A 26,236-nucleotide genomic window follows, 5' to 3' on the forward strand; every position below is an offset into this window, starting at 1 on the left:
TGAGTTCAGAAATAGGGATGTCTTACTGCAGTTGTACAAGGTCTTGGCGAGACCACAGCTGGAGCACTGTATGCAGTTTTGATCTCCCTATCTAAGAAATGATATACATGCTATAGAGGGAGTGCAGCGAAGGTTCAGTAGGCTGATACCAGGAATGGCAGGTCTGTCATATGAGAGATGGGTTCGACTAGACCTGTATTCACTACAGTTTAGAAGAATGAGAGGGGATCTGATTGGAACATATAAAATTCTAACCGGGCTAGAAAGACTAGATGCAGGGAGGATGTTTGCCCTGGTTGGGGTGCCTAGAACCAGGGACCACAGTCTCTGGATATGGGGCAGGCCATTTAGAACTGAGATGAGAAAACATTTCTTCACTTAGAGGGTGATCACTTTGTGGAATTCTATACCCCAGAAGATTGCGGAGGCCAGGTCGCTGAGTATATTCAAGAGAGAAATTGATAAAATTTTTGGATATTAGGGGCATCAAGGGATATGGAGTGAAAGCGGGAATATGGCATTAAGATAGAAGGTCATCCATGCTCATAATGACCTACTCCTGCTCCGCATCTGTGTTTCCGTGCTGCTTTTCTGGGAAGCAATGTAGGTTAGGGAGCACAGAGCCAGGTGCACAGGACATGGGCAGCAGAGTTTTATTTGATAGCCTCAAGTTTATAGAGGGTAGAATCTAGGAGATAAGCCAAGAGTGCATTAGAACAGTCAAGTCAGGAGGTAACAAATGCATGAATGAGGGTTACAGTAGATGAGCAGAAGCAGGTGCAGAGTCGGACAATGTTGTAGAGGTGGAAGTAGGCAGACTTAGTGATGGTTTGGCCAAGGGCAGAAACTCATCACAGGGCCAAACATAGAAACATAAAAAATAGTAGGCCATTCAGCCCTTCGAGCCTGCTCTGCCATTCATTATGATCATGGCTGATCATCCAACTCAATATCCTGCTCCCGCTTTCTCCCCATATCCTTTGATCCCTTTCGCCCCAAGAGCTATATCTAACTCCTTCTTGAAAACATACAATGTTTTGTCCGCAACTACTTTGTGGTAGCGAATTCCACAGGCTCACCACTCTCTGGGTGAAGAAATTTCTCCTCATCTCAGTCCTAAATGGTCTACCCCATATCCTCAGGCTGTGACTCCTGGTTCTGGGCTCCCCCACCATCGGGAACATCCTTCCTGCATCTACCTTGTCTAGCCCTGTAAGAATTTTATAGGTTTCTATGAGATCCCCCTCATTCTTCTGAACTCCAGCGAATATATAATCTTAATCAACTCAATCTCTCCTCATATGCCAGTCCCGCCATCCCAGGAATCAGTCTGGTAAACCTTTGCTGCATTCCCTCTATAGCAAGAACATCCTCAGGTAAGGAGACTGAAACTGCACACAATATTCCAGGTGTGGTCTCACCAAGGCCATGTATAATTGCAGCAAGACATCTCTGCTCCTGTACTTGAATCCTCTCGCTATGAAGGCCAACAAAACATTTGTCTTCTTTACCGCCTGCTGCACCTGCATGTTTACCTTCAGTGACTGGTGTACGAGGACACCAAGATCTCACTGCACATTCCCCGCTCTCAATTTATAGCCATTTAGATAATAATCTGCCTTCCTGTTTTTGCAACCAAAGAGGATAGCCTCACATTTATGCACATTATACTGCATCTGCCATGCATTTGCCCACTCACTCAGCTTGTCCAAATCACACTGAAGCATCTCTGCATCCTCCTCACAGCTCACCCTCCCACCCAGCTTTGTGTCATCTGCAAATCTGGAGATATTACATTTAGTTCCCTCATCTAAATCATTAATATATATTGTGAATAGCTGGGGTCCCAGCACCGATCCTTGCAGTACCCCACTAGTCACCGCGTGCCATTTGGAAAAAGACCTGTTTATTCCTACTCTTTGTTTCCTGTCTGCCAACCAGTTTTCTATCCATCTCAATACACTACCCCCAATTCCATGCGCTTTAATTTTACACGCTAATCTCTTATGTGGGACTTTGGCGAAAGCTTTCTGAAAGTCTAAATAAACCACATCCACTGGCACCCCCTCACCAACGCTACTGGTTACATTCTTGAAAAATTCCAGTAGATTTGTCAAGCATGATTTCCCTTTCGTAAATCCATACTGACTCTGTCCGATTCTATCAGTTTTCCAAGTGCTCAGCTATTAAATCTTTTATAAATGGAGTCTAGAATTTTCCCCACTGCCAACATCAGGCTGACTGGTCTATAATTCCTTGTTTTCTCGCTACCTCCCTTTTTAAATAGTGGGGTTACATTAACTACCCTCCAATCTGTAGGTACTGTTCCAGAGTCTATAGAATCTCGGAAGATGACCACCAATGCATCCACTATTTCTAGGGCCACTTCCTTAAATACTCTGGGATGTAGATTATCAGGCCCTGGGGATTTATCGGCCTTCAATCCCAATTTCTCCAACACCATTTCCCTATTAACACTGATTTCTTTCAGTTCCTCCCTCTCACTAAACCCTGTGTTCCCCAACATTTGTGGTATGTTATTTGTGTCCTCCTTTGTGAAGACAGAACCAAAGTATGTATTCAGTTGGTCAGTCATTTCTTTGTTCCCCATTATAAATTCCCCTGTTTCTGGCTGTAAGGGACCTACATTTGTCTTCACCAATCTTTTTCTCTTCACATACCTATAGAAGCTTTTACAGTCAGCTTTTATGTTCCCCGCAAGCTTACTCTCGTACTCTATTTTCCCCTTCTTAATCAATCCCTTGGTCCTCCTTTGCTGAATTCTAAAGTACTCCCAATCCTCAGGTCTTTTTCTGGCCAATTTGTCTGCCTCTTCCTTGGATCTAATACTATCTCTAATTTCCCTGGTAAGCTATGGTTTGGCCACCTTTCCTATTTTATTTTTGCGCCAGACAGGAATAAACAATTGTTGCAGTTCACCCATGCGCTCTTTTAACACTTGCCATTGCCTATCCACCGTCATCCCTTTAAGTAACATTTCCCAATCCATCATAGCCAACTCGCACCTCATACCATCGTAGTTTCTTTTGTTAAGATTCAGGACCCTCGGCTGTGAACACTGTGTTTTAGTCTCAGACAGTTGCCAGAGAGAAGGATGGAGTCAGTAGCTAGAGAACGGAATTTGGAGAGGGGACCAAAGACAATGGCTTCAGCCTTTCTAATATTTATTTGGATGAAATTTCCGCTCATCTAGTAAGTCAGATAAGCAGTCTGATGATTTAGTAACAGTGGAGGAGTCGAGAGGTGTTGAGGTAGAGCTGGGTGTCAGCATACATGCGAAAATGAACAGTATGCTTCCAGATAGTGTTGCTGAGGGGCAGCATGTAGGTGAGAGGTAGGATGGGACCAGGGATAGACCCTTGTGGGATACCAGAGGTACATGCGAACATACAAATTCGAAGGAGGAAGCCATTCAGCCGCTCGAGCCTGCTCCGTCATTTGTTAAGACCACGGCTGATCTAATTATAGTACCATCTCTACTTTCCCATCCACTCCCTGTACCTTTTCTCAGCCTTAAAAATATTCAATGACCCAGCCTCCACTGCTCTCTGGGGAAGAGAATTCCACAGGCCAATGACCCTCAGAAAAAAATTCTCACCTCCGTCTTAAATAGGAAACCCCCTATTTTTAAACTGTATCCCCTAGTTCTCGTCTCTCCCACAAGGGAAAACGTCCTCTCAGCATCAACCCTGTCAAGTCCCCCCAGGGTCTTGTATGTTTCAATAAGATCACCTCTCATTCTTTTAAACTCCAATGGATACAGGCCCAACCCATACAACCTTTCCTCATAAGATAACCCCTACAGTCCAGGAATCAGTCAAGTGAACCTTCTCTGAACTGCTTCTAATGCAATTACGTCCTTTCTTAAATAAGGAGACCAAAACTATACACGATACTCCAACACCCTATACAATTGTCGCAAAACTTCCCTACTTTTATATTCCATTCCCCTTGCCATAAATGACAATTTATCATTTGCCTTCCTAATCAATGCTGTACCTGTATACTAATATTTTGTGATTCATGTACCATATACCCAGATCCCTCTGTACTGCAGGGTTTAGAGATCTTTCTCCATTTAAATAATATACTTCTTTTCTGCCTAAGTGGGCAAGTTCACATTTTCCCACATTATAGTCCATCTGCCAATTTTCTGCAGACTAAATGCAGAATAAGAGGAGATATCATTGCAAGTGACACTGTCCCACTGGGAGGACCGAGCCATGAGAGGTGGCGGCATGTGTACAGTTGGAAAGGGGTGGCACTGGGAGACCTCAACATTGACTCAAGGCCTCATGGCATTGGATCAAACGTGGGTAAATGAACCTCCTGCTGATTGATCAACTCAAGGAGAGTGCTAATCAGTATTCCATGTTGAACACAACTTGGAAGCACCACCAAATGTAGCAAGAGCACAGAATGAAATGCCTCACCCACCATTCAATGTCCAAAGAATGGCCTTGTAGCACCACTACTGACCGAACCCTGAAGGAAATTGCTGCCAGTTGGGCTTGCAGCAGGCAGTGAGAACAACAACTTGAGCACACCAATGTACCTGTCGCAGGTACACCACAGTCCTTATGGAGACAAAATCCGACCTTCACAGAGGACACCCTCCAGCTTGTTGTGTGCCATTACACCATGCTAAATAGTATGCAGTTATAAATAGTCTAACAGGTTGGAACTGGGCACCTATGAGGAGGTATGGGCCATATACAGCAGAACTGCATTCCACCAGAATCTAATGGCCTGGCATATCCCTACTCTGCAATTATCTTCAAGTCAGGTGGCTAACCCTGCTTCAATGGGGAATGTAGAAGAGCATGCCAGGAATAGCATCAGGTATAGTTTAAGACAAGCCTACCTGGTAAAACTACAACACAGATCCACATGCAGGCTGAATATTGGAAACAGCATGCTATAGAAAGTGTTAGGTGATCCCACAACCAACAGATAGAAGTTCTACAGACCTGCTGGTGTGAATGGTGGAGGACAATTAAACAAAGCATTCACAGCCATCTTCAGCCAGAGGAGCCAAGTGGATGATCCATATTGGCCTCCTCCTGAAGTCCCCACCACCATAGATACAAGTATTCAGCCAGTTTGCCCAATTTCATTTGATATCAAGAAACGATTGAAAGCACTGAATAAAGGCTATGGACCTTGACAACAGTGTTAAGTTCCATTTGCAATTCCTCAATGAAGCTATCCTAAATTGATAAAGGACAAGTAACTTTCACACCACACAAGTGCCAGACAATGACCACTTCAAACAAGAGAGTCTAACAATTTCCCCATGACATTCAATGGCAACACCATCATTGAATCTATCAACATCATCCTGGGGGTCATCACTGACTAGAAACACAACTGGGCCAGCCACATAAATACAGTGACTACAACAGCAAATACGATCGGGTATTCTGTGGCAAGTGACTCACCTCCCAACCCCTTTCCACCACTTGTAAGGCACAAGCCTAGGAGCGTGATGGAATACACCCCATTTGGCTACATGGGTGAAACACTAACAACACTCAAGACTTCAGGACAGAGCAGTGTGTTTAATTGGCACCCCATCCATCACCTTAAAAATTCACTCCCTGCACGACTGGCACAACATGGCTACAGTGTGTAACAGCAATTTGCCAAGGTTCCTTTAACAGCAACTCGCAAACCCACAGCCTCTACCGCTAGAAGAACAAGAGAAGCAGACAATGGGAACACTGCCACCTCCAAGTCACAAACCATTCAGGCTTGAGTGTACATTTGCCATTCTTTCATTCTCACTGAGCCAATATCTGGAAATAGTTAACCATCAGCATTGAGTGCCTTCACCACATGGACAGCAGCAACACAAGAAAACCTTTCACCACCTTCTCAAGGGCAACAAGGAATAGGCTATAAATGGTAACCTTCCTAGCAATGCCCATGTCAAACTGAACTTAGTCCCAACCCTGCAAGTAGCCAGATGACAACTTCAGTAAGGCAGCATTAATTTTACTAAAGTTGTACATAGGTTTTTCCTTGACAAATTCCTGACTTGGCCATACATGCTACTTGACCTGTGTTGTCACTGAAAGGATTTCTTCAGAGGAAAATGGTGGACAAATCACTTACACTAGTTTTGCACAACTTAATCTGTCTTGCTAGAAGCTAGGTTAATATATAGCAGACTAAGACCTCAAGAGGAAGAGGGAAAACAATAAATTCCTAAAATTAAGTTAAAAAATTGACTGATAATTTAAATTGCACATCATGGTATGAATGAACTCCAACTAACGTACGCTTTCAACAGAGCCACGTACATTTTTGAAAAGCACTTACAGGACCATAGCTCTTCTGGCTGTATCATTCTATCTAATTAGTCCCATTCCCCTGCTCTTTCCTCAAAGCCCTGTAAATTTCTGTCCTTAATATAGTTACCCAATTCCCATTTGATAGTTACCACTGATTCTGCTTCTACTGACCTTTCTAGTAGTGCTTTTCAGATCACAATGTGCTGCATTTGATGTGGTGTACATGGACTTTAGTAAGGCTTTTGATAAGGTCCCTCATGGCAGTCTGGTGAAGAAAGCAAGAACCAATGGGATCCAAGGCAAAGTGGCATGCTGGATCCAAAATTGGCTGAGAGGTGGGAAGCAGAGAGTGATGGTAGAGGGATATTTCTGTGACTGGGAGTCTGTTTCCAGAGAAGTTCCGCAGGGCTCGGTGCTGGGGCCGTGGCTGTTTGTGCTGTACATAAATGATTTGGACTTAAATGTAGGGGGTGTGATCAAGAAGTTCATGGATGACACGAAAATTGGTCGGGTGGTAAATAGTGAGGAGGATAGCCGTAAACTGCAGCAGGATATCAATGGACTGGCCAGGTGGGCAGAGCAGTGGCAAATGGAATTCAACCCGGAAAAGGTAATGCACTTGAAAAGGGCTAACAAGGCAAGGGATTACACTATGAATGGTAGGACCCTGGACAGTACTGAAGATCAGAGGGACCTTGGTGTGCATATCCACAGATCCTTGAAGGTAGCAGGGCAGACAGATAAGGTGGTTAAAGAAGCCATGTGCGATACTTGCCTTTATTAGCCGAGGCACAGAATACAAGAGCAGGGAGGTTATGCTGGAACTGTATAAAACGCTGGTTAGGCCACAACTGGAGCACTGCGTGCAGTTCTGGTCACCACATTATAGGAAGGATGTGATTGCATTAGAGAGGGTGCAGAGGACATTTACCAGCATGCTGCCTGGGCTGGAGGGTCTGAGCTATGAGGAAAGATTGGATAGGCTGGGGTTGTTTTCCTTGGAGCAGCAAAAGTTGAGAGGGGGCCTGAGGGGTGAATAAGATTATGAGGGGCATAGATAGGGTGGAGAGGAAGGCATTTCTTCCATTAGTAGTGGGGTCAATAATCAGGGGCATAGATTTAAGGTAAGAGGTAGAAGGCTAAGAGGGTAGTAGAGGAGAAATTTTTTCACCCAGAGGGTAGTGGGAGTCTGGAACTCACTGCCTGAAAGGGTGGTCGAGTCAGAAACTCTCATAACATTTAAGAAGTATCTCGATATTCACTTGCGTTGCCACAGCCTCCAGGGCTATGGGCCAAGCGCTGGAAAATGGGATTAGTGTAGTCAGATCTTTGTTGAACGGCACAGGCACGATGGGCCGAATGGCCTTCTTCTGTGCCATAGACGTCTGAGTCAATGCGTGATTCCTCCAAATCCCCACCTTCTCGTGACATATCTGATTCTTTTACCAATCACCTTAAATCAGTGCCATCTGGTTACATATTCTTCTCCCGCTGAAAAACGTTTCTCCTTATTAACTGTCAAAACCCTTGCATGGTTTTAAACATGTCCAACAAATGTCCTTCTAACCTTCTCTAATTCAAGAGGAACAACTTCAGCTTCTCAGTCTCTTTACATTTCAAGATAGTTCACTATAAAAATTCATCTTTTATTTTTCTATCATCACATTGTAAGGATGTCCAAAATATCTGACAACCAACAGATTGCTTCTGAAGTGTAGTCAATGTTATGTGGGAAAACATGGCAGCCATTCAAACACACTGCAAATTCTACAAACAGGGTGAATGACCATTCAAAAGCTGAATGTGGATTTGAGAGGGGAGTTCAGGCTAGAATACATAAAGGGCTCCCTACTGTTGTCTGAATGTTGCCATCGATTAGTTTTTCACACACCAACAACCATGCATGAAAATGATGTACCTTGTGGTTATTGGTTCATAGGATAACAACATCTCTATTAGCACTTGCTCAGCATTCCATTGAAGTAACAGCCTAGATTATATGATAAAATTGAGAGATTGGGATCAAGCTAAACCTTCAGTTTGACACAATGACAGCATTTTCACCTTGGTCAAATTGTATTCAAGGCCCATTTAAGTGAGCCATGAAGGGAGTGCTGCACTGTCAGAGGCTCCAACTTTCATTTCAAAACAACTGTTAACTGATCTTATTGCTGTTTATGTGACCTAACAATCCAAGATGGTAGCTATCAAGCAGAACATAGAATGGGAAAGTTCTTGGGCAAGATCAAAGGCACAATGAAAGAACAAAAGTTGGGAAATAAGTTATGAAAACAGCAACTTGTACTTATGTAGCACCTTAAAGCAATAAAACTTTATGTGGTGCTTTACAGGTGAGTTATAAAACAGAATTTGACAACATGTCACATAAGGAAATATTAGAAGATACAGCCAAAAGCCAGATCATAGGCATTGCTTTTAAGGAGCATCTTAAAGGAGGAAAGGAAGGTAGAGAGGTGGTGAGTTTTAGGGAGAAGATGCCACAACTTAGGGCAGCTGAAGGCAATGCTGCCAATGGCGGCGCGAAAAAAAAAATGTTCAAGAGGTCAAAATTAAAGAAGTGCAGATATCTTGGAGGGCTCTGGGGCTGGAAGAGATTACACAGATACAGGAGGGGAAGGTCATCAAGAAATTTTAAACAAGGGTGAGAATTTTTAAAATCAAAGTGCTGCTTGAATAGGAGTTAATGTAGGTCAGAAAGAACAGAGATAATGGCAGAATGGGACTTTGTGCGAGTTAGAACACAGGCAACAGAGCTTTGGATGCCTACGTTTAAGGGAGGCAGAATGTGGGAGGCGGCCCCAGTGTGTTAGAAGAGTCAAGTATAGAGATAACAAAGGTATCACCCAAAAGATTTGGCAGCAGATAAACTGAGACAGGGGTGGATCAGGCAGAAGTTAGAATTGAAATTGGCTGTCTTGGTAATGGTATGGATGGGTGGTCAGAAGCTAAGTTTGAGGTCAAATATGGCAAAGTTGCAAACAGTCTGGTTTGGTCTCAGATAGTACCAGGGAAGGGGTCAGTTGGCTAGTGTGTACATCAGAATAACACCAACAGTGCAGGCTTGATTCCCATTGTGGCTGAGGTAGACTTGAGACCTGCCTCCTCGTCCTGCCCTTGAGAGTGAGAGGCAATTGCAAAGCATCACTGACAAAAAAATACCAAGAAAACAGCTCAGGATAAGGCATCAGCAGACAATGAGCCAAGGACCTGCCACCAGGCAAAACACACTTGATGACAATGACAATGAGGATTTCCAGGAAGAGGGATGGTGTCGGTGGGTAGGGAGATATCAGTGCCGAGAGCTGTAGAGACCTAGAAACAGATTTACGAGAAGGAAGCGGCATAGCAACTAAAACATAACCTAAGAAATTGGAGCAGCAATAGGCCATTTGGCCCCTTGAGCCTACGCTGCCTACCATTCACTAAGATCATGGCTGATCTGATTGGAGACTTTACTTTCTTTCCTGCCTTGGCTCGACTCCCTTGTAGATCAAAATACCCAGCCTTGAATATATTCAATGACCCAGCCTCCAGTGCTTCCTGGGGTAGAGGATTTCAAAGATGAACAACCCTCAGAAGAGAAATTCCTCCTCATCTCAAATGCGAGACCCCTTATTTTGGAACTATGCAACTCAGTTCTAGACTCCCCCACAAGAGGAAACATCCTCTCAGCATCTACCCTGTCAAGCCCCCTCAGAATCTTATATGTTTCAATAAGAACACTTCTTGGGTATTGCTGAAGAAAAAGAGACATGCTGTTGAAACTATGTATGGGCCTCCCAAGACACACAAAAGTAATGGCCCTTTACATCTTATCTGATCTATGAATGGTTTTGTACATCATGAATTGGCCAAATCATTGGGTGAGTCGCTACAGTCAGCTCCGAGCAAGTTTTCCATATACACAGTGAAAGATTCCTTCACCTTTGCAAAGTCCATACAGGGCTTGCATAGCGATAGCAATGTTAACCCCATGTGCTTGTTCGACACTGCTAGCCTATTCATCAATGTACCAAAGAGGCCATAGACATTTGCAGTGTCACTATATCATCATGATCTAGACATGCCATTTCAATTAATTCAGATTTAGACACGTATAAACTCAGCAACTCACGCAACTGAGTTCAGCTTTATCGACGCCATGTATTCCCAAATAGATGGTGTTGCCATGAGACTCTCCTCTAGGCCCACCTCTCACTAGCATCTTTGCCGGTTTCAAGAGTCTTCGATGGAATGACACCTAACCTCCCACCCCTTGCATGTTTCCGATACATAGATGATATGTTTGCTATATTTAAATCCACAGCTGCATGTAAGAATTTCCTTACACGTCTTATTGAGCTTCATCAAATTCAGCTTGGAAACGAAGCAGTCAAATGAGCTCCCTTTCCTCAATGTGCTAGTTGAGAAATCTGCCAGTAGGTTCTCTACTACTGCCTACCGCAAACTACCTTCACTGGTATGCACATTGGGATTCCTACAGTTCCACGCGCTAACCTTGTAAATAGGGCCCAAACCATTTGCTTACTGTGCAAACTTGATGCTGAAATAGGGCACATTAAAGGCATCCTGCAGAATAATGGCTACCCTGATCAGATCATTGCTCACTGCATATCTCACAAACTCATGAATTGGTTGAAAGCTGTCACTTTCAATCCTGAAAAGTGCCCAGTCTACCTAAGATTGGACAAGGTGTCTCAAAAATTTGAGCAAATGAGGTTAGCCATTTCATGTTGTTATTATGCAATAGCAACAAGAGGGGTATTCTCCACTAACAGGGTGCTGCCATCGAGCCAAAATGACGTTCTACCTATCACACAAATGAGTGATGTGGTAGAAGAATTTCAGTGCTGGTATGATGGATCATATTAAATGGCACATCCCTTTGGCTGTTTGTAACAGACTAAATACTGACATACCCAACCAGCCCATGCTTTCAAAACTCAAAACATTATGTCCAACATTAGACCCGAGTCTGCAATTGGAAAGCACTTGCTAAACAATCCTGATTGTACTAAGAATTATACGGACAACCAATTTAAGATTATCAGTCGGGTTTGCCGTGTGGCTCCCTTACGCCTGCTTGAAGCCACATACATTCACACACAGGGCCGTGTTCTTTGCAAACAGAAGGAGCATGTCCAAGCATTGCACCTTTTTCAACTAAACAGAAGCCATCCCCCATGGCAATGTCTTGACCAGAGTCAACCTGCCTGGTTTGAATTTAAAACAAAAGCTTGGCAGTTAACTGTTCCCTGACGCATTCTCCATGGCAACGCCCCTACCAGAGTCCACCTGTCAACCAGTACTCTCTTCTCATGCAGTATAAATTGTGGTTCCCTTTACATTTGGTATTCTTCTGAACTTGTCCTGATGAGTGCAAGGCAAAAAGCTTTGACAACATGTCTTTTTTCCAGCAAAACTCAAGTTCTGTATTACCAAACAATTATTTGAACACTGCATTCTTCTAAACTCCAATGGATACAAGCTCAACCTTTCTTCATTCCAGGAATCCTAGGACAAACCCTTCATCCCGGAACTAAGCCGAGTGAACCTTCTCTGAGCTGTTTCCAATGCAATTATATCTCTCCTTAAATAAGAGATCAAAACTGTACACAGTACTCTAGGTGTGGAAAAGCATCATAACGGTACTGAATTGATAAACAGGGAGTAAAGCTAGACATTGTAGAATACATGTAATCTGACACTGCGGTCCCTGATAGCGCAAAAATATAACTTAGGGCGCAATCTTGCACTGCATCTGCACTGACAGGCACTGGAATGGAAGCAAGTGGAGGCAACATTATCTGTTGAATTGCAATTGAGTCCAACTAAGAAAGAAATGTATCAAGTTGCTCGGGACATTGAAGGAGGTTAGGATGTTCATGGTGTAGAAAGGAGCAGTAAAGTCAAAGAAACTTAAGAAAGACAACAGCTATGGTCAAAATCATGCTGAATGCTCTTAGTGGACGGTTTCAGTGCTGACGCACTAAAGCAGACTAGAGAATACTGAAAGCATAGCAGTGAGACAATACCATAAAAGATCTTGGAAAGAAGACTGAAAGAAAAGAGCAAATAGTGTATTTTTTTATATTTGAGGAATTGTGAGGAGAGGAGTCTGTGGGGAAGTTGAATGGGCAGAAACTGATTACTGTATATGCATAACAATGGGGAGACAGAGTATGGAATCAGTGAACCCAGGAGTAGGGAACATGAGTAAAGGGAGTAGGGGTCAAGGATTATGGCAGAAAAAAGATCAGAGGCAGAGTAAACAGTGTAGGTAAACACAATTTTACATATATAGGGATCATCGGATCCTCCCAATTGCTGTTCAACTTAATCAAGGTGTGATAGAAGGGGCTCAGAGAAAATAGTGGCAAAGACAATCTGGGGGAAGTTTCTGTTCACCTGAAAGATCCAAGCAGGTTTTGCTATGGAAAATGTCATCATTATACATCAGTAGACAACCAACCCACTTATGTCATATGCATTTAGGCTTCGGTCCAACAGATTTAAAGTTTGGCATTGCACCAGGGAAGTGGAAGATCGTTCAGATCCTGGCCAAGGTAAGCAAGACAATTGTGGAGCAGATCAAAGGAGGCATCAAACGCCATCTTGAATACACAGTCAGGTTTGAGGTGGTGCTTGCAAGGGCACTGAAATGGGCTAACATTCCTATCGTCAGAAAGTGAGTGTTAAGCGGTTTGAAATAGGCAAGCAAATATTTACCTGAGAAAGTGCCTCTGAGAATCCCCCACTTCATCATACAATGTCTAGGTGAAGGATTAAAGCTGGGAATGGATCAGCAGAGGTGGTGCCCAACCAACTGAAGAGATCTTCATGAGAAAGGGACTTAGGAGTGAGGTGCAGCATTAGGTGAGGAAGGATCCTGAAGGAAAGGGGCTAGGAGTCTGTGTCATATAAGTAAGGGAATAAGCCAAACTGGGATTTGGAGGTGGAGTGTCAGATGTAAAGCCAGGTTGGACAGCCTCAGAAAAGGTACATTTGTCAGACTTAAAATGTTGTTCAACTCTGTAGGGGCAGGAACCACAGATGAGGAGAATCATGCTTCAGAAAGGAGAATAGTTACAGGTGATATGGATAGGATGGAAAGTTACCATTCCATTGAGAGTGGGTGAAGAGTCAGAAGAGCAGGCAGTCAAAGGGGACAGTTCAAGGCCAAGCAAGGGAATGTGCTCAGATGGGATGGATGTTTCAGAGATTTGCCCCAGGAGAGTGATCAGTGAACGCAAATGGGGATAAACTTATTTGACTGCTGCAGTTTAATTGGTGATGCTGTGTTAAGCACAGCTTAAATGCTCAGGCTGGGGTGAAAAAGCTGGGAACCAGAATGTACAAGAAAACAAAAGTGGATGTAGTTTATTGGTTTAACTGTTGCTGCAAGATGTTACTTTTTATATGTGTGTTTGTGGGATGTGGCCAACATTTGAAAGGCAGTATTTATAGCCCATCGTAAAAGAATTAAAAGTCAATCAGATATGTGAAAGCTGGATAAAACGCTCCAATGCTGAGGTTAGAATGACATCAAGGAGTTTCTCATGCAAAAGTGCATCACTCAGTTGTACCATTCTTGAGGAGTTCCTAGCCCTGTTGACCAACTTCTTATCCAGAGAGAGTAATTCAGAAGGACAAGTGAAGTTGAACTGAAATAGTGAGAAACAAACCATGTCCCTTCATTAACAAGGTGGTCTTCCCACACCATCCCCACTCTGTGACAGACTTGATAATCTGATTCCTGAACTAGAACAAGACTGCAGTTATGCAGAGTGCTGTTGATACCGAAGAGCCAGCCCTATCCATTGATGAGTTCCAGTGCAGTGCTTAGATTCTTCCCAGCCAGTTCAAAGTAACTCACTGGCCAAAGCTCAGTGGACAGGTGATGTTGTTCCAGCTGCCGAACAGGAACACTCTGGTGGTCTGTACAATCTTAGCTGGTTAAACTCCAGCACTATCCCTGCACATAACTTAGCTTTCGGGATTGTTCGGATAAGAGGCATGTTACTCTGCAGAGAGCTCCTTATTAGGCAGAAACCATTAGGTACGTGTAGATTTTGCATTCGTTTGAATGGGAGACTCAAACATGGTGATGGATTGCCATGCATCAAACACAGCTGATTCCATCCAAAATCTCACAAGAGAAGCAAACGTATCTCAGATACACACAATCATCCGCCATTCTTCACTTGCACAAAAAATTGATTTTTCAACAGAAATTTTAAAAAGGCAACAAAAACGTTATACATCAAGTTGTGTCAAGTTAAGGAAAGCTGCCAGTCGAGTAAAATCCCAGATTCTGAAGCTTCTCCAAGAAATTGATTGCTACTGTGGCGATTCAAGAAAAATCGAGTGCCAAAAGTGCAAAGCGAAATGGCCGTGCAGATCCAACGGCAGCTCTAGATCTCCAGAAGCTTTGGGCTGCGGTAGATCGTGGACATGATCCGCCGAATACAGGATCCAGCGGGTAAGTGCCGCATCTGACCGAAAATCAGCAGTTTGCACGGAGGAGGAATCATAGAATAGTTACGGTGTCGGAGGCGGCCATTCGGCCAATCGTGTCCGAAATTCACGTAAGACTTGAAAGAGGGAAAAAGAAGTTTGCAAAAACAAAAAGTTCAATCAGTCTTCTAAAAGGCTGGTGGGAGGTGTGGGTTGCGAGCAAGAGCGAGCTGCTCCGCCAATGGGAACTGGCTGGCGGAGTTGGAGTGAGCCCCAGGGGCAGCGGGTGGTGAAGCGGAAGTCGGAGCCGGGTCACTTTCGGGGGAGTCACGTGAGCCGCTTTTTGTTCCTCCGCGGCCGTTAGGCTCCAGCGTCGCCGCCACTCCCACAAAGTGCGGAGGGAATGAGAGGGGAGAGACAGAGAAGGGGGGGTGGGGGGGTTCCTACTGTTCCTTCACAAAGATTACCATGGCAGCCAACTCACAATCCAAACTTCCTCATGGAACCGCCACGCCACCAACCGTCACTTTTTAGCCAACTCCCTCTCGGCAAAAGCCGCTCACTCGCGCCCAAAGAGTACAACAACAACAACAATAAATAATAAAATCAAATCGCCAGTCCGATCAGCCTTTCTTCTGCTTAGACCTACTCACAGGCCGAGCGAAATCCGCACCCTCCCCCCAGGAGTTTGCGGGACATCTGCCGGAATGGCGAGAGGGCTCTTGGAGTCAAAGACAAAAGAAAATGGAGCCAGGTACCTCCGGAGGAGCAACTTAAGGCCAATTCGCAAGGAATAGGTTTTTTTATCTAATCACCGACTCACCCAAGTATCACCAAACAACAATACGAACACAACGGCAGCTACTGAAAGCGGTGACGCCGTCCTTACCTACACAGTGTATGAGTTTGTACCGCCACGAATCGAGTTCCCGCCGAAAACCTCTTCTTTCTGCTGTACATCTGGGGCTACCGCACTGACTCGCCATTCTGTCCTAGCCCTGGTGTGTGCGTCTGACGTCACCGCGCCCTATTTACATACGGCGTTGTGCGTCTCCTTGATTGACGGCTGTCATCAGCTCAGCGGCTGGAGGCTGGACACTCGGTGCTGCAGCTTACACTCCCAGTCACAACTGACTGCAGGCTGGACACTTGGTGCTGCAGCTTACACTCCCAGTCACAACTGACTGCAAGCTGGACACTTGGTGCTGCAGCTTACACTCCCAGTCACAACTGGCTGCAAGCTGGACACTTGGTGCTGCAGCTTACACTCCCAGTCATAACTGGCTGCAAGCTGGACACTTGGTGCTGCAGTTTACACTCCCAGTCACAACTGGCTGCAGGCTGGACACTCAATGCTGCAGCCTCCACTCCCTCCACAAGCTGTTGGGGATGGACAAAAGAGCTAGTACACTGAAGTATTGTCCTTAGAATTGAAGTCATTTAAAAGAAAATGCACTCGCATTTAAACGCTGCACTGTGGTACTCCTCTTTCTGACAAGAGTGAGTGTTCATCGTAAACTATTTTTTCCTCTCTATACGAGGTTTGTTCGTTTAGCTTTCAGACGAACAAGTAAGCCCGTCTTTTCCAAAGAAAAGCTTCGTGTAATTTCAATTCCCTTCGCTTAGAAATCAAGAGTGCGTAACAACTTGACCAAATGGATGTTGTGACTCAATCTGCACTTGTGAATGTAGGTAGAAAGATGCAATAAAGAGACTGGCCCAGTTTTTTTTCAGAGTCAAAAACACTGGAGCTTTCCTTGTAAACATTGCAAGGAGCATCTTATAACAAAAATAAATTAGTTATTGCTGCTAAGACAGTATCATTGCAGCAGTGTGATATAATTTTATTTTAGTTTTGTTGGCAGGCAGTGTATCATGATTATAGGTAGAAAATAAATTCTACGAGATCATAATCTGAGCAGCATGAAATAATTTTATTTCCGTGAACGTGAGGCACTGGATTACTCCAGGCTAATAAAGTTGTAATCAGTCTCATGATTGCAAATCTAATATCGTGTTTTACTGGAAGCAGCGAAAAACGCTATATTTCTTCGGTGTGATTAAACATTAATAAGTCAACAAAACAGAATGACATAATTAAAGACAGGAAATCCGGAGGAAAAAAAGCAAAGCGACCACAAATATCACAATGACGTAGCAGCTGTGAAAACATTGTCAATTGTCAATGACCACACTTGTAACAAAAACACTAATTCGAATATCTAATCCCGATAATTGAAAGCAGATTCATCGAATTCATGCAACTGCTGTTTCCTTCACTGTGACTTTTCCCCTCACATCAGTCTGCTTCCAGCGTTGATTATTTACATTAGGGATAAGGGATGGCTTGGCTGCATGTGAATCTGTTTGCTGAATAGTACGCACCCAAAACCTCATAAATTGTCTTTTCTCGACAGATCCGGGCAGATCTTCTATGCATTTTCAACACATTCTGCTTTTATTTCATATTTTTATCAGTTTCAGTTTTTCCTTTTTAGTTTGCAGTTTCACAGAGGGACTGGGCATGCATGGTAAGACACCTATCTATATCACAGCGGAACTTTCAGTTCTTTGTTGGCTGAATTTTTCTTAATCTCGTTTTATGTCTCATTGATGTGACTGGGAGTTGTAATTAAAAATGAAACTTTGATAGAAGTGCAAAAGATTCATCCTGTATAGAAACTGGAATGTGCAATGAGTTTATAAGACACAACATCCCCTGAATCTCTTCATTTTCTCCACTTATGACTGGTTCCTGTTAATTTGCTAGTGTTTCATGGTGACTTATTCCTTTCCCCTGCGCCCCCAACACAGTTGACCACACCTTAAGTAAAATGATGGTCCTAGAGAGTGTTTTTTTAAAAATATATATAAATACACACATATACATTCCATTTTTACATTTCTGTTTGTACTCGAGTACAACATCTTTACCACAAACATTTCAGTTCCTCTTCTGAGCTTTTACATCCCAGCAAGTAGAGATTTGTAAGAAAACAATACACAGCAAAACCTTAATTTTGATTTTCCTTTGTTTGTGTATCTTCGAAGCTGGGATTTTTAAAATAACTTTTGATGTCTCAAGTAGAAAACAGTAGGAAACTCAGATCATTAAATATAGATCAAATGGAGGACTCCTCATGATGAACATCGCCATCATCAGAAAATACAGTAAGACGCTTGCCTCAATGCAGAATTGGTCACGTTTACAGATCTAAAGATACAATGACCTCTTTTTGCCAAAAAAGCAACAGTTGAAAGAGAAAGGAGAATAATATTCAAATACTTACAAACTTGAAATTCTGGCTTCGTGACTCATCGTTATTTTTTGAGTTCTCTGTTCCATTTATTTTTATCAGACCTTTGGAGTGAAACACTAATTATGATTTGATCGAAAACAATCACATGTAAGAAAGTAATTTTAACTATTACTCACTGATACCACAAAATACAATGTTATATCCTGCAAAAAGCAAGTGACTGGTTCCATTTCTTAAATTGATTTTGTCCAAGGGTATAATAAAACCAATATTAACTGCAGTTTTCAGGCTAGAGGTTTTTTTTTCCCCACAGGTGTTGAATTGACCTTAACTGTGCACACTTAACAATGTACTCAGTCATATTTGTGATCTTGGGTCAATAGGTTACTGTTCTATTTCTCAGCTGCAATCAATATTAGTGAAGAAGAGATTCGTATTAAGGAAACCAATCCAAGAGCTCACAGTATTTAAAATTTTAGGTCCTAGCACTCAATATAGCTCTACCAGAAAGGACAATCAAAATATGTCAAGTGGCACAGAGACTGAGAAAGATAGAAAAAGAATGGAGACAAACAAAATGAAAAAGGTGAGGGAGACAGTTACAGGCAAAGTGATATAAATGTTTTTCCATTAGCATTGTCAGGGAAAATCAATTATGTTTATAAATATTGAAAAATGTTGGCAGTTTGAAAGCTTCTAGTCCCTCTTACTCCTGATTCTTCACCTCCATATTAAATAGTACATTGTAATTATGAGTGATGTGATGGGCCTAATTTCCAGTGAGTATTGTTGATAACTTTACTTCAAAAAATAAAATTGTTTGTTTAGAGCAATGAAATATTTGTGAGCAGCCCTTACTATGTTCATGGATATGATTGCCATATACTGTATGCCATATTTGCCTTCACATTAGTATGCTTAACAAATGTTCTTTTGTCCTCAAGACTTTCATGCTTCTAAATTATTAAAGAATAGTCAGAGAATACCTTTAGTTTATGTTGAACAAGGTTACCAGTTATTATAGTATAATAGTGCATATTGTATTGTTGTATTTTCCTATGAATTTTTTCTATAGAGAGCAATAATATATACAAATCTGTGTTGACATTCAAGACACAATGTTGCAGAAATCAATGTTACCTGAAATGAATTTTTAAATTATTTCTACCTTTTGAAAATGTTGAGGATTTGATAGTCATAAGAAGAGCTGAAATTTTAACATTACGTATTGTTTCCAGTGAATACATTTTTATTTTAATTCACATTTGCAACATACCTTGGGATTCCACAAATACAGTAGCTGTAAAGCCTTTTCTGAGATTGTTGTTCTCAGGCATAAGCTGTTCATAGAACTTGAGCACGGCAGATTGGCGATTATATAAGTTACCTGATTGATTGTTACTCACAAGCCAACATTGTACCACTTACAATAGTGGTTCTGATGGGAAAATTAAAACTTAGGTTATCAGCTCAATCTTAAAGAAATACATATAAGTATGTTAGCCATGGTAGTGACTTGAATGAGGTGGTCCCCTATTGTGTGGGAGAGTGGAAAAACAAGCAGACAAAACTATTGGACAAGAAAAGACCAATTAGTCTCTGTAATTGAAAAGCAGAATGCTGTGGATACTGGAAATCTGAAATAGAAACAGAAAATGCTGGAAATATTCAGCAGGTCAGGCAGTATTTGTGGAGCGAGAAACAGGGGTAATGTTTCAGGTCAATGACCTTTCATCAGAACAGGGAAAAGTTAAAGATGCAATAGGTTTTGAGCAAGAGGTGGGTGGGACAAGGAGAAATGAAGGCCTATGATAGAGTGAAAGACAGAAAATGAATGACAGAAGAGGCACAAAAGAATGGTGATGGGGCAAGAAAAGAAACGAAAGATGTGCCTAGAGCAAGTGTGTCCAAAAGCAAAAATAAGAGAAAAAAAAACAAAACATGCAAAGAAAAAGAAACAAAATGGGGGGACACAAATTTCTCCTGTCTTCCACCCTATCACAGACCTTCCTTTGTCTTTGTCTCACCCACCCCTTGCTCAAAACCTATTAAATCTCTAACTTTTCCCAGTTCTGATGAAAGGTCATCGACCTGAAACATTAACTCTTGGTTCTCTCTCCACAGATGCTGCTTGACCTACTGAGTATTTCTAGCAGTTTCTGTTTTTATAACTAGTCTCTGTAGTCTGTTTCATACAGTCATATGCCTTGTGCTTCAGGAGCTGCAAACCAGATTAAAAACCCAAAGCCAATTAGGGAAAAATAAGTTTTGGAAAATTTCTCTCTGACCTCTTTATCCTGCCTCTCTCCTGGCTGATCAAACCTAGTCCAAGAGATCACATGACTATGCTGCATGTTATTTGGTACATACCTTTTACAGTTAGGAAGTACATGCAGTGAGGAAGATTTTTAGTTGTCTTTTGAAAGTATACTGTGAATCAGCTCTTGATGCATTAGCTGGCAATTTGTTCCATTGTTACACAATTTTCTGGGAACAGAAGGAGTATACTTCAGTAAAAAATCCACTGGACAATATAGACAATAAAACAAATAGAAATATTTTACATAATAAATTTAGAGTTGAACAGCAACACAAAAGATTTCAACTGGTACAACATGAATATGTTGAGCTTAAAGTTAATGATTAAAATTACTGCTACAGTTGTCGCATTAGACAGTTGGAAGTCTAGACCAATGATCATTTGTTTCCTTTCACCATCCATGAGAAATGGGACTCTAGAGAATGAGTGAAAAAAAATGTAGTTTTTATTTCCTTCTAATCAAAAAGGTGGATGAAAACAACGTTATCTGTTTTGTATAGTTCATTTTCTTTAATGGGAATGACAGGCAAAGAGTCAATTACAATGTATCTTTAATAATGGACTTTGCACACTTCTCAAGTAGCTTGCAAGCTTCTTAACTGGAATGAATATTGTACATTTTGTTAATCCTATTGTGAAGTAGACAAAAGTAATAGCACAATCATATTTGAGAAAAGCTCACTTTGTGGATTGTCCCATGGAATTTTTTGTAGATTGCATAATGCAGAAATGAGCTGTGATTATAACAGCCCACTAATAAGCAACAATGCCAGGGAACTTGTCAATATGTCACAGAGTATTTGTATTCAGAATCAGCTACCAAGAGAAGCTGTTAGGATGTATAGAAAAAGTGCCAAGATAAAGCAGCATTAAAGCAGAATGTCTTATTCTGAAAAAACATCATAGAGATTAAGTAACATTTAAGTAATTATATGCATAAATATATAAAAAAGCACAGAGCCTACACAGAGAAATGAATACACTTGGAGGTACTAAATCAGCATATGAGGTATGAAGTTAAATCTTAATTATTAAAGATCATAATGCACAAAATGCAGTGTTCAAACAGAAATTAATGCATTTCCAGATGCCAAATCAGCTCGTCTTAATTCGCACTTCTCTTATTTTTATAGGCTAAACTTGTGCAAAATATAAGGTATTCGGTACAACAGCTGATTGGGGAAACTTTACTTCCAGCAACAGAGAATTATAGATTTAGTAGAGAAAGAGACTCTCTTAATCATTGGAACTGATGATACTTGGCAGGTGTGAAAGTTGCTGGGTATGTATGATATTAATCAATATATTCTCTGGTTTTCACAATATATTACATCAACATATCCATCCATACTGATTGTAATGACAATGTAATCTCCAACTTATAAACATGCATATTTACTCAAAATATCCCATCTACTCTCTTCACTGAACAAAGAGAACCAGCTCGTCTATGTTGTAAGGCTTCTGTTCAGTAGGTCTCACAAAGAGGTCCAGAGGCTTGTAAGGTTGAACATTAGTGCTTATTGGTAACACAAAACTATATACATATGTACAAAGTATAGCCCAGACTAAGAGTTATCTCCATGCTGACTTCTAAACAAGTCTTTCCAGCTAACTCTGTCTCCTGTCACATGACTGTCTACATTATACTGTGGGCAGTGCTGTTATCCAGTGTCACAATAACCCTCGCTATGCCAAACACCCTTATACTACACCTCCCTCCAGGTCCTTACCCAGCATGTTTACAGTACAACTTTCTTTACGTGCTACTCCTTCTCTCCCCCTCAAGTGTCAGATATTACAAATTCAAACTGCCTGGAGGCTTGACAATTCTACCAGATCTTGTTCTGGTCATATTTGGAGTAGTGATAGGCTCAGTTGCTTTGGGCAAGCTTTGTTGGCTTGGAGTTTGAATCATAATGTTCTGTGTTTCCGGCACTTGGCTGTCTCCATCTGATTTGCTTTTTGCGCTCCTTGGAGTTGAACTTTTCTTTATCAAAAACACGTTTGCTCTGTTTGGACATCCTAAATTTGTCCCATTACTTCCGAAGAGAATGTTCATCCTGTTCCTCCATGGTGTGTACTCTGGTTTTCTTTTTCCGTGGGATCTGCCATGATCTTTCTGGAAATTTAAGATTTCAAAAATGAAACCTTCATTTCCACTTGTTTCACAATTTCACCCAAATATTTTTATTCTCTTATTTTCCAATTATTTTTCAAGATCATTAATCTTTTCAATCAGCTCAGCAACTACTGTGGTGAGATCAGTTGCCTTTGTTTCAGAGTTATCTGTGGAACCCTTATATAAGTTTAACAACTTCACCTGGGCATTGAGGTCACTTCGGAATCTTTCTTCCATGGTTACTGACTGCTCCTTAGACTCTTTCAATTCACTTGTTAGATCCTCAATCTGTTTCTTAGAATTTTCCTTATCTGCTTTCAAAGTCTGGATTTGCTCATCCATACTGCACATCTCATCTTTCATGTTCTTCAGATTGGATCGAAGTTCAAGAGTTTCATCAGTTTTGATTGTTAATTCTGCATTCAACCAACAGCACGCAGGCAATGTGCACTTGGCGGCCTTCACTTTGGGGGAACTGAGGTGAGTGAGCAGCAGCATTCTCCACAGCTTGCCCATTGTTTACAGGGGAAACTGATGCCTGGCCCTGGAGGCGTCTGCTGAGGGGGGGCGGAATGGTGTCCTGGGGCTAGTGCTGGCCAGCCTTGGAGGCAAGTACTGAGGGGGGAGTGTCCGGGGCCAAGTGCTGGCCAGCCTTGACCAGTGTCCCCATGTTGCAGGTTGACAGGGCACTCATTTCTGGCCATCCGAGGGATGACCAGCACTCTCTGGGAAGCATTAAAGGGGTGGTCACACGGGGCCAGGAAAGGTGCTAAGTACAGCCATGATAACCACATCTCTCTCTCTCTCTCTCTCTCTCTCTTTCATGTTGCAGGAGGACCACGTCAGGATCATGGATCCTGGTGACCTAGCTGTATACCTGTTGGCCTACAGAGACCATCGAAGACTGAGGAGAGAGTGACTGAGTCTCCTGGCTGTGCAAAGGCAGGAGCAGCAACCTCATGAAGAAAGGGCAGCAGGGGCTCTCACACACGCTGCCCAAGAGCAACAGCGAGCTGTGGCTGGTCGGCACCTAGCAACACCCAGGGTCTATAGACACCTCCTGCTATTCCTGCAGATGACTGAGAACCAGTGTTGCTGATGAATGCGTATGTCTAAGGACCTGGTGGCTCACATCTGCCACTTACTGAAGGACTTGGCGCCAAGGGGACCAGTGGCTGTGAAAGTGACCGCGGCGCTCAATTTCTATGCCAGTGGCTCTTTCAGGGCTCCACAGGTGACCTCTGTGGGATTTCATAATCTGCCACCTACAAGTGTATCCATGAGGCCGTGGACGTCATCTTCTCCATGGCACACAACTTTGTGCATTTCGTCCAGGACCGGGACAGCCAGGATGCAAGGGCTATTGGGTTCGCCCTGATCTCAGGACTCCCACAGGTGCAGGGTGTGATTGACTGCACTCATGTGGCGCTCAGGTCTCCATCACTACACTCTGTGGACTTCATCAACTGCAAGGGCTTCCACTCACTGAACATGCATCTGGTATGCGACCACCAGAAACGCATCCTGCAGGTATGTGCACGGTTTCCAGGGAGTGTGCATGATGCCTACATCCTGAGTCGCTCGCACATCCCTGCAGTTTTCCAGGGTCCACAGAAGCTGCAGGGTTGGCTCCTTGGGGAAAGGGGCTACCCACAGAGGCCGTGGCTGATGACACCCATGCGGCGGCCTCAGACTGCAGCAGAATGATACTATTATGAGGCTTATGCAGCAGCTCGCAACTTGGTGGCGCAGACCATCAGGATGCTGAAGATGTGGTTCTGGTGCCTGGACTGGTCTGGTGGATCCCTGCAATACAGTATGCAGAGGGTGTCACGCATCGTCGTCGTCTGCTGTGCCCTTTACAACCTGGCACTGCAAAAAGGAGAGGATCTGGCTGAGGAGGAGATGGAGGAGCTGCACATCTCCTCTGATGAGGAGGACGCTGACGGAGATGAGGGTGAGGGGGTCCTCTGTGGTGATGATGACGGGGATGAGGCTCTCGCACTGGCTAGACGAGGCAGGCGCACTCGGGAGGCCCTCATAGCTGCCAGATTTGTGGAGGATGATGACGACATGCAGTGAGGTGTCCCCATAGATCCTCGCATTGCAGTTGTAAACATTTGACTCCAGTCTGGCTTATCTCAGCGCCAATACCCTCTGTGAGAATGCTCCTGTCATGGAGATGCAGTGGAGGCCCTTAAAGTCGCTTGATCGCAGGAGGATGATGACAACATGCAACGGGGACACTCCATAGATCTTCACCAGCCTCTGAGAATGTCTGACACCTGTCTGGCTGAGGGCAGCTCACTTGCGCTCCATGATCAGGGCCATCTCAGAGACGCAGCCATGAAACTTTAGATGCATCTGATACTGTGTCTGCCTTCAGCACCTCAGCCCTTCAGGAGCTGGTGCGCAGCATCACTGGTCGCAGATGCTGGTGTGATGGGGGCCAGCCCCACCTTAAAGGTGCTGAGAGCATACAGAGAGTATGAGAGAACTCTGTGGTGTTTGCCCACTACATTCTGGCAGCAATGACCAGCACTGCCTAGGTGCAGGCATCAGTAATGTTTCCAGAGAGTATGAGGCTGGACCATCACTGTGGCCTGAAGGCTGCACCGAGGGGAAGAGGTTCTGGACTGAGATACCTGCCTTTATCTTGTGCAGAAAGGTATCTGAGTGACAAGAACACAGCTCATCAGAACAAGGAGCCACAGGCAGGGAGACATTCTTAGGAGTTTATTGACAATAGTGAACAGTATGTACAAGTGATCAACACCCGTGGCCAGGCTGTGCAACTACTTTTAGCTAACTTTCCTAACTCTGCCGCTATGTCTTGGTGCTCCCTGGACATCCACAGTGGGGGTGGAGGCAGCCTGCTGACTGTGACGCCCTGTCTGTGATGACTTTGGCAGGCATGCTCTGGAGGGCCGAGACTTGGTGGGCCCCAGCCTGCTTTCGGGGTCCTGAGTGGCAGTGATGCCCACCTCGGCCTGTGAAGCTGGATCTGTGGAGGTCACAGGAACATAGGATTCGGATGGGCTGGTCACTCCCAGAATCACCTGGGTGGATGGCCCCAGATCGTGCACCTGATCCTTCTCCTTATGGGTGCCCGAGGGCCCCTGGACGACTCCGTGAGTGGAAGGGGTAGCTGGAGTGAGATCGAGCTGCCCAGCACCCCTCTCACATACACACTGTTGGAGGCCAACTATGGCATCAGCATTGAAATTAAGCCCGTGTAGCAGTGCAGGAGTGACATCCTGGACCAAGATCTCCATGGCAGCCGCCATCCTGCCAGTGTTGAACTCGGTGCGTTGCAATGCCGGCGCTATCACCTCAGCCTGAAAACAGACAGATTCCTCCATCGTGCCTTGCAATCTAAGGAGCAGCGGACATCCCTTCCTGTTGTTCCTTAGCTTGCCTTTGCAACTCCAGCAACTGTGACATGTCTGAGTCCAGAGGCTCGTTATCTGACTCGAACTCAGCAACATTCTGGCCTCCAGCAATCCTCGGAGTGCCGGGGACCTGGGAAGTCCCTGCCTCCGCTTGCTGTGGATCAGAAAGTGCTCAATGGGTTGTGATCTTGAGGCTACTCTAAAGCTATGTCCCACCGAGGCGTGTGTCTCTGTGCTGGTGGAGGGTGTGGGTGAGTGCTGTGTTGGGACTTCAGGGAGTGTGCCTCCAGATTCCTCTTCAGAATTTTCTTTGGGACTTGATTGGAGCTCTGGGTCATGGACTCTGT

The 26,236-nt window shown here is 43.6% G+C and overlaps 1 protein-coding gene across 19 annotated transcripts in view; it reads right to left on the reverse strand.

Moving 5' to 3' along the window:
• The window catches only part of lcorl (ligand dependent nuclear receptor corepressor-like), a 144,749-nt gene extending 128,927 nt beyond the window's left edge, over positions 1-15,822 (reverse strand). For 16 of the 19 annotated variants that reach the window (XR_013577113.1, XR_013577116.1, XR_013577112.1 and 13 more), the window contains exon 1: positions 15,685-15,822. Coding sequence is in view for 14 of the 19 variants with exons in the window: in XM_078545494.1 (XP_078401620.1) it covers positions 15,685-15,781 (97 nt within the window). In the remaining 5 variants the exon portion in view is untranslated. The remainder of the gene's footprint in view (positions 1-15,684) is intronic. The other 3 variants (XM_078545451.1, XM_078545442.1, XM_078545433.1) reach the window with 2 other exon arrangements.
• Between the last annotated feature and the right edge of the window lie 10,414 nt (positions 15,823-26,236).

This window comes from Cetorhinus maximus, chromosome 1, assembly GCF_964194155.1.
Source record: "Cetorhinus maximus chromosome 1, sCetMax3.hap1.1, whole genome shotgun sequence".
Taxonomy (NCBI): domain Eukaryota; kingdom Metazoa; phylum Chordata; class Chondrichthyes; order Lamniformes; family Cetorhinidae; genus Cetorhinus; species Cetorhinus maximus.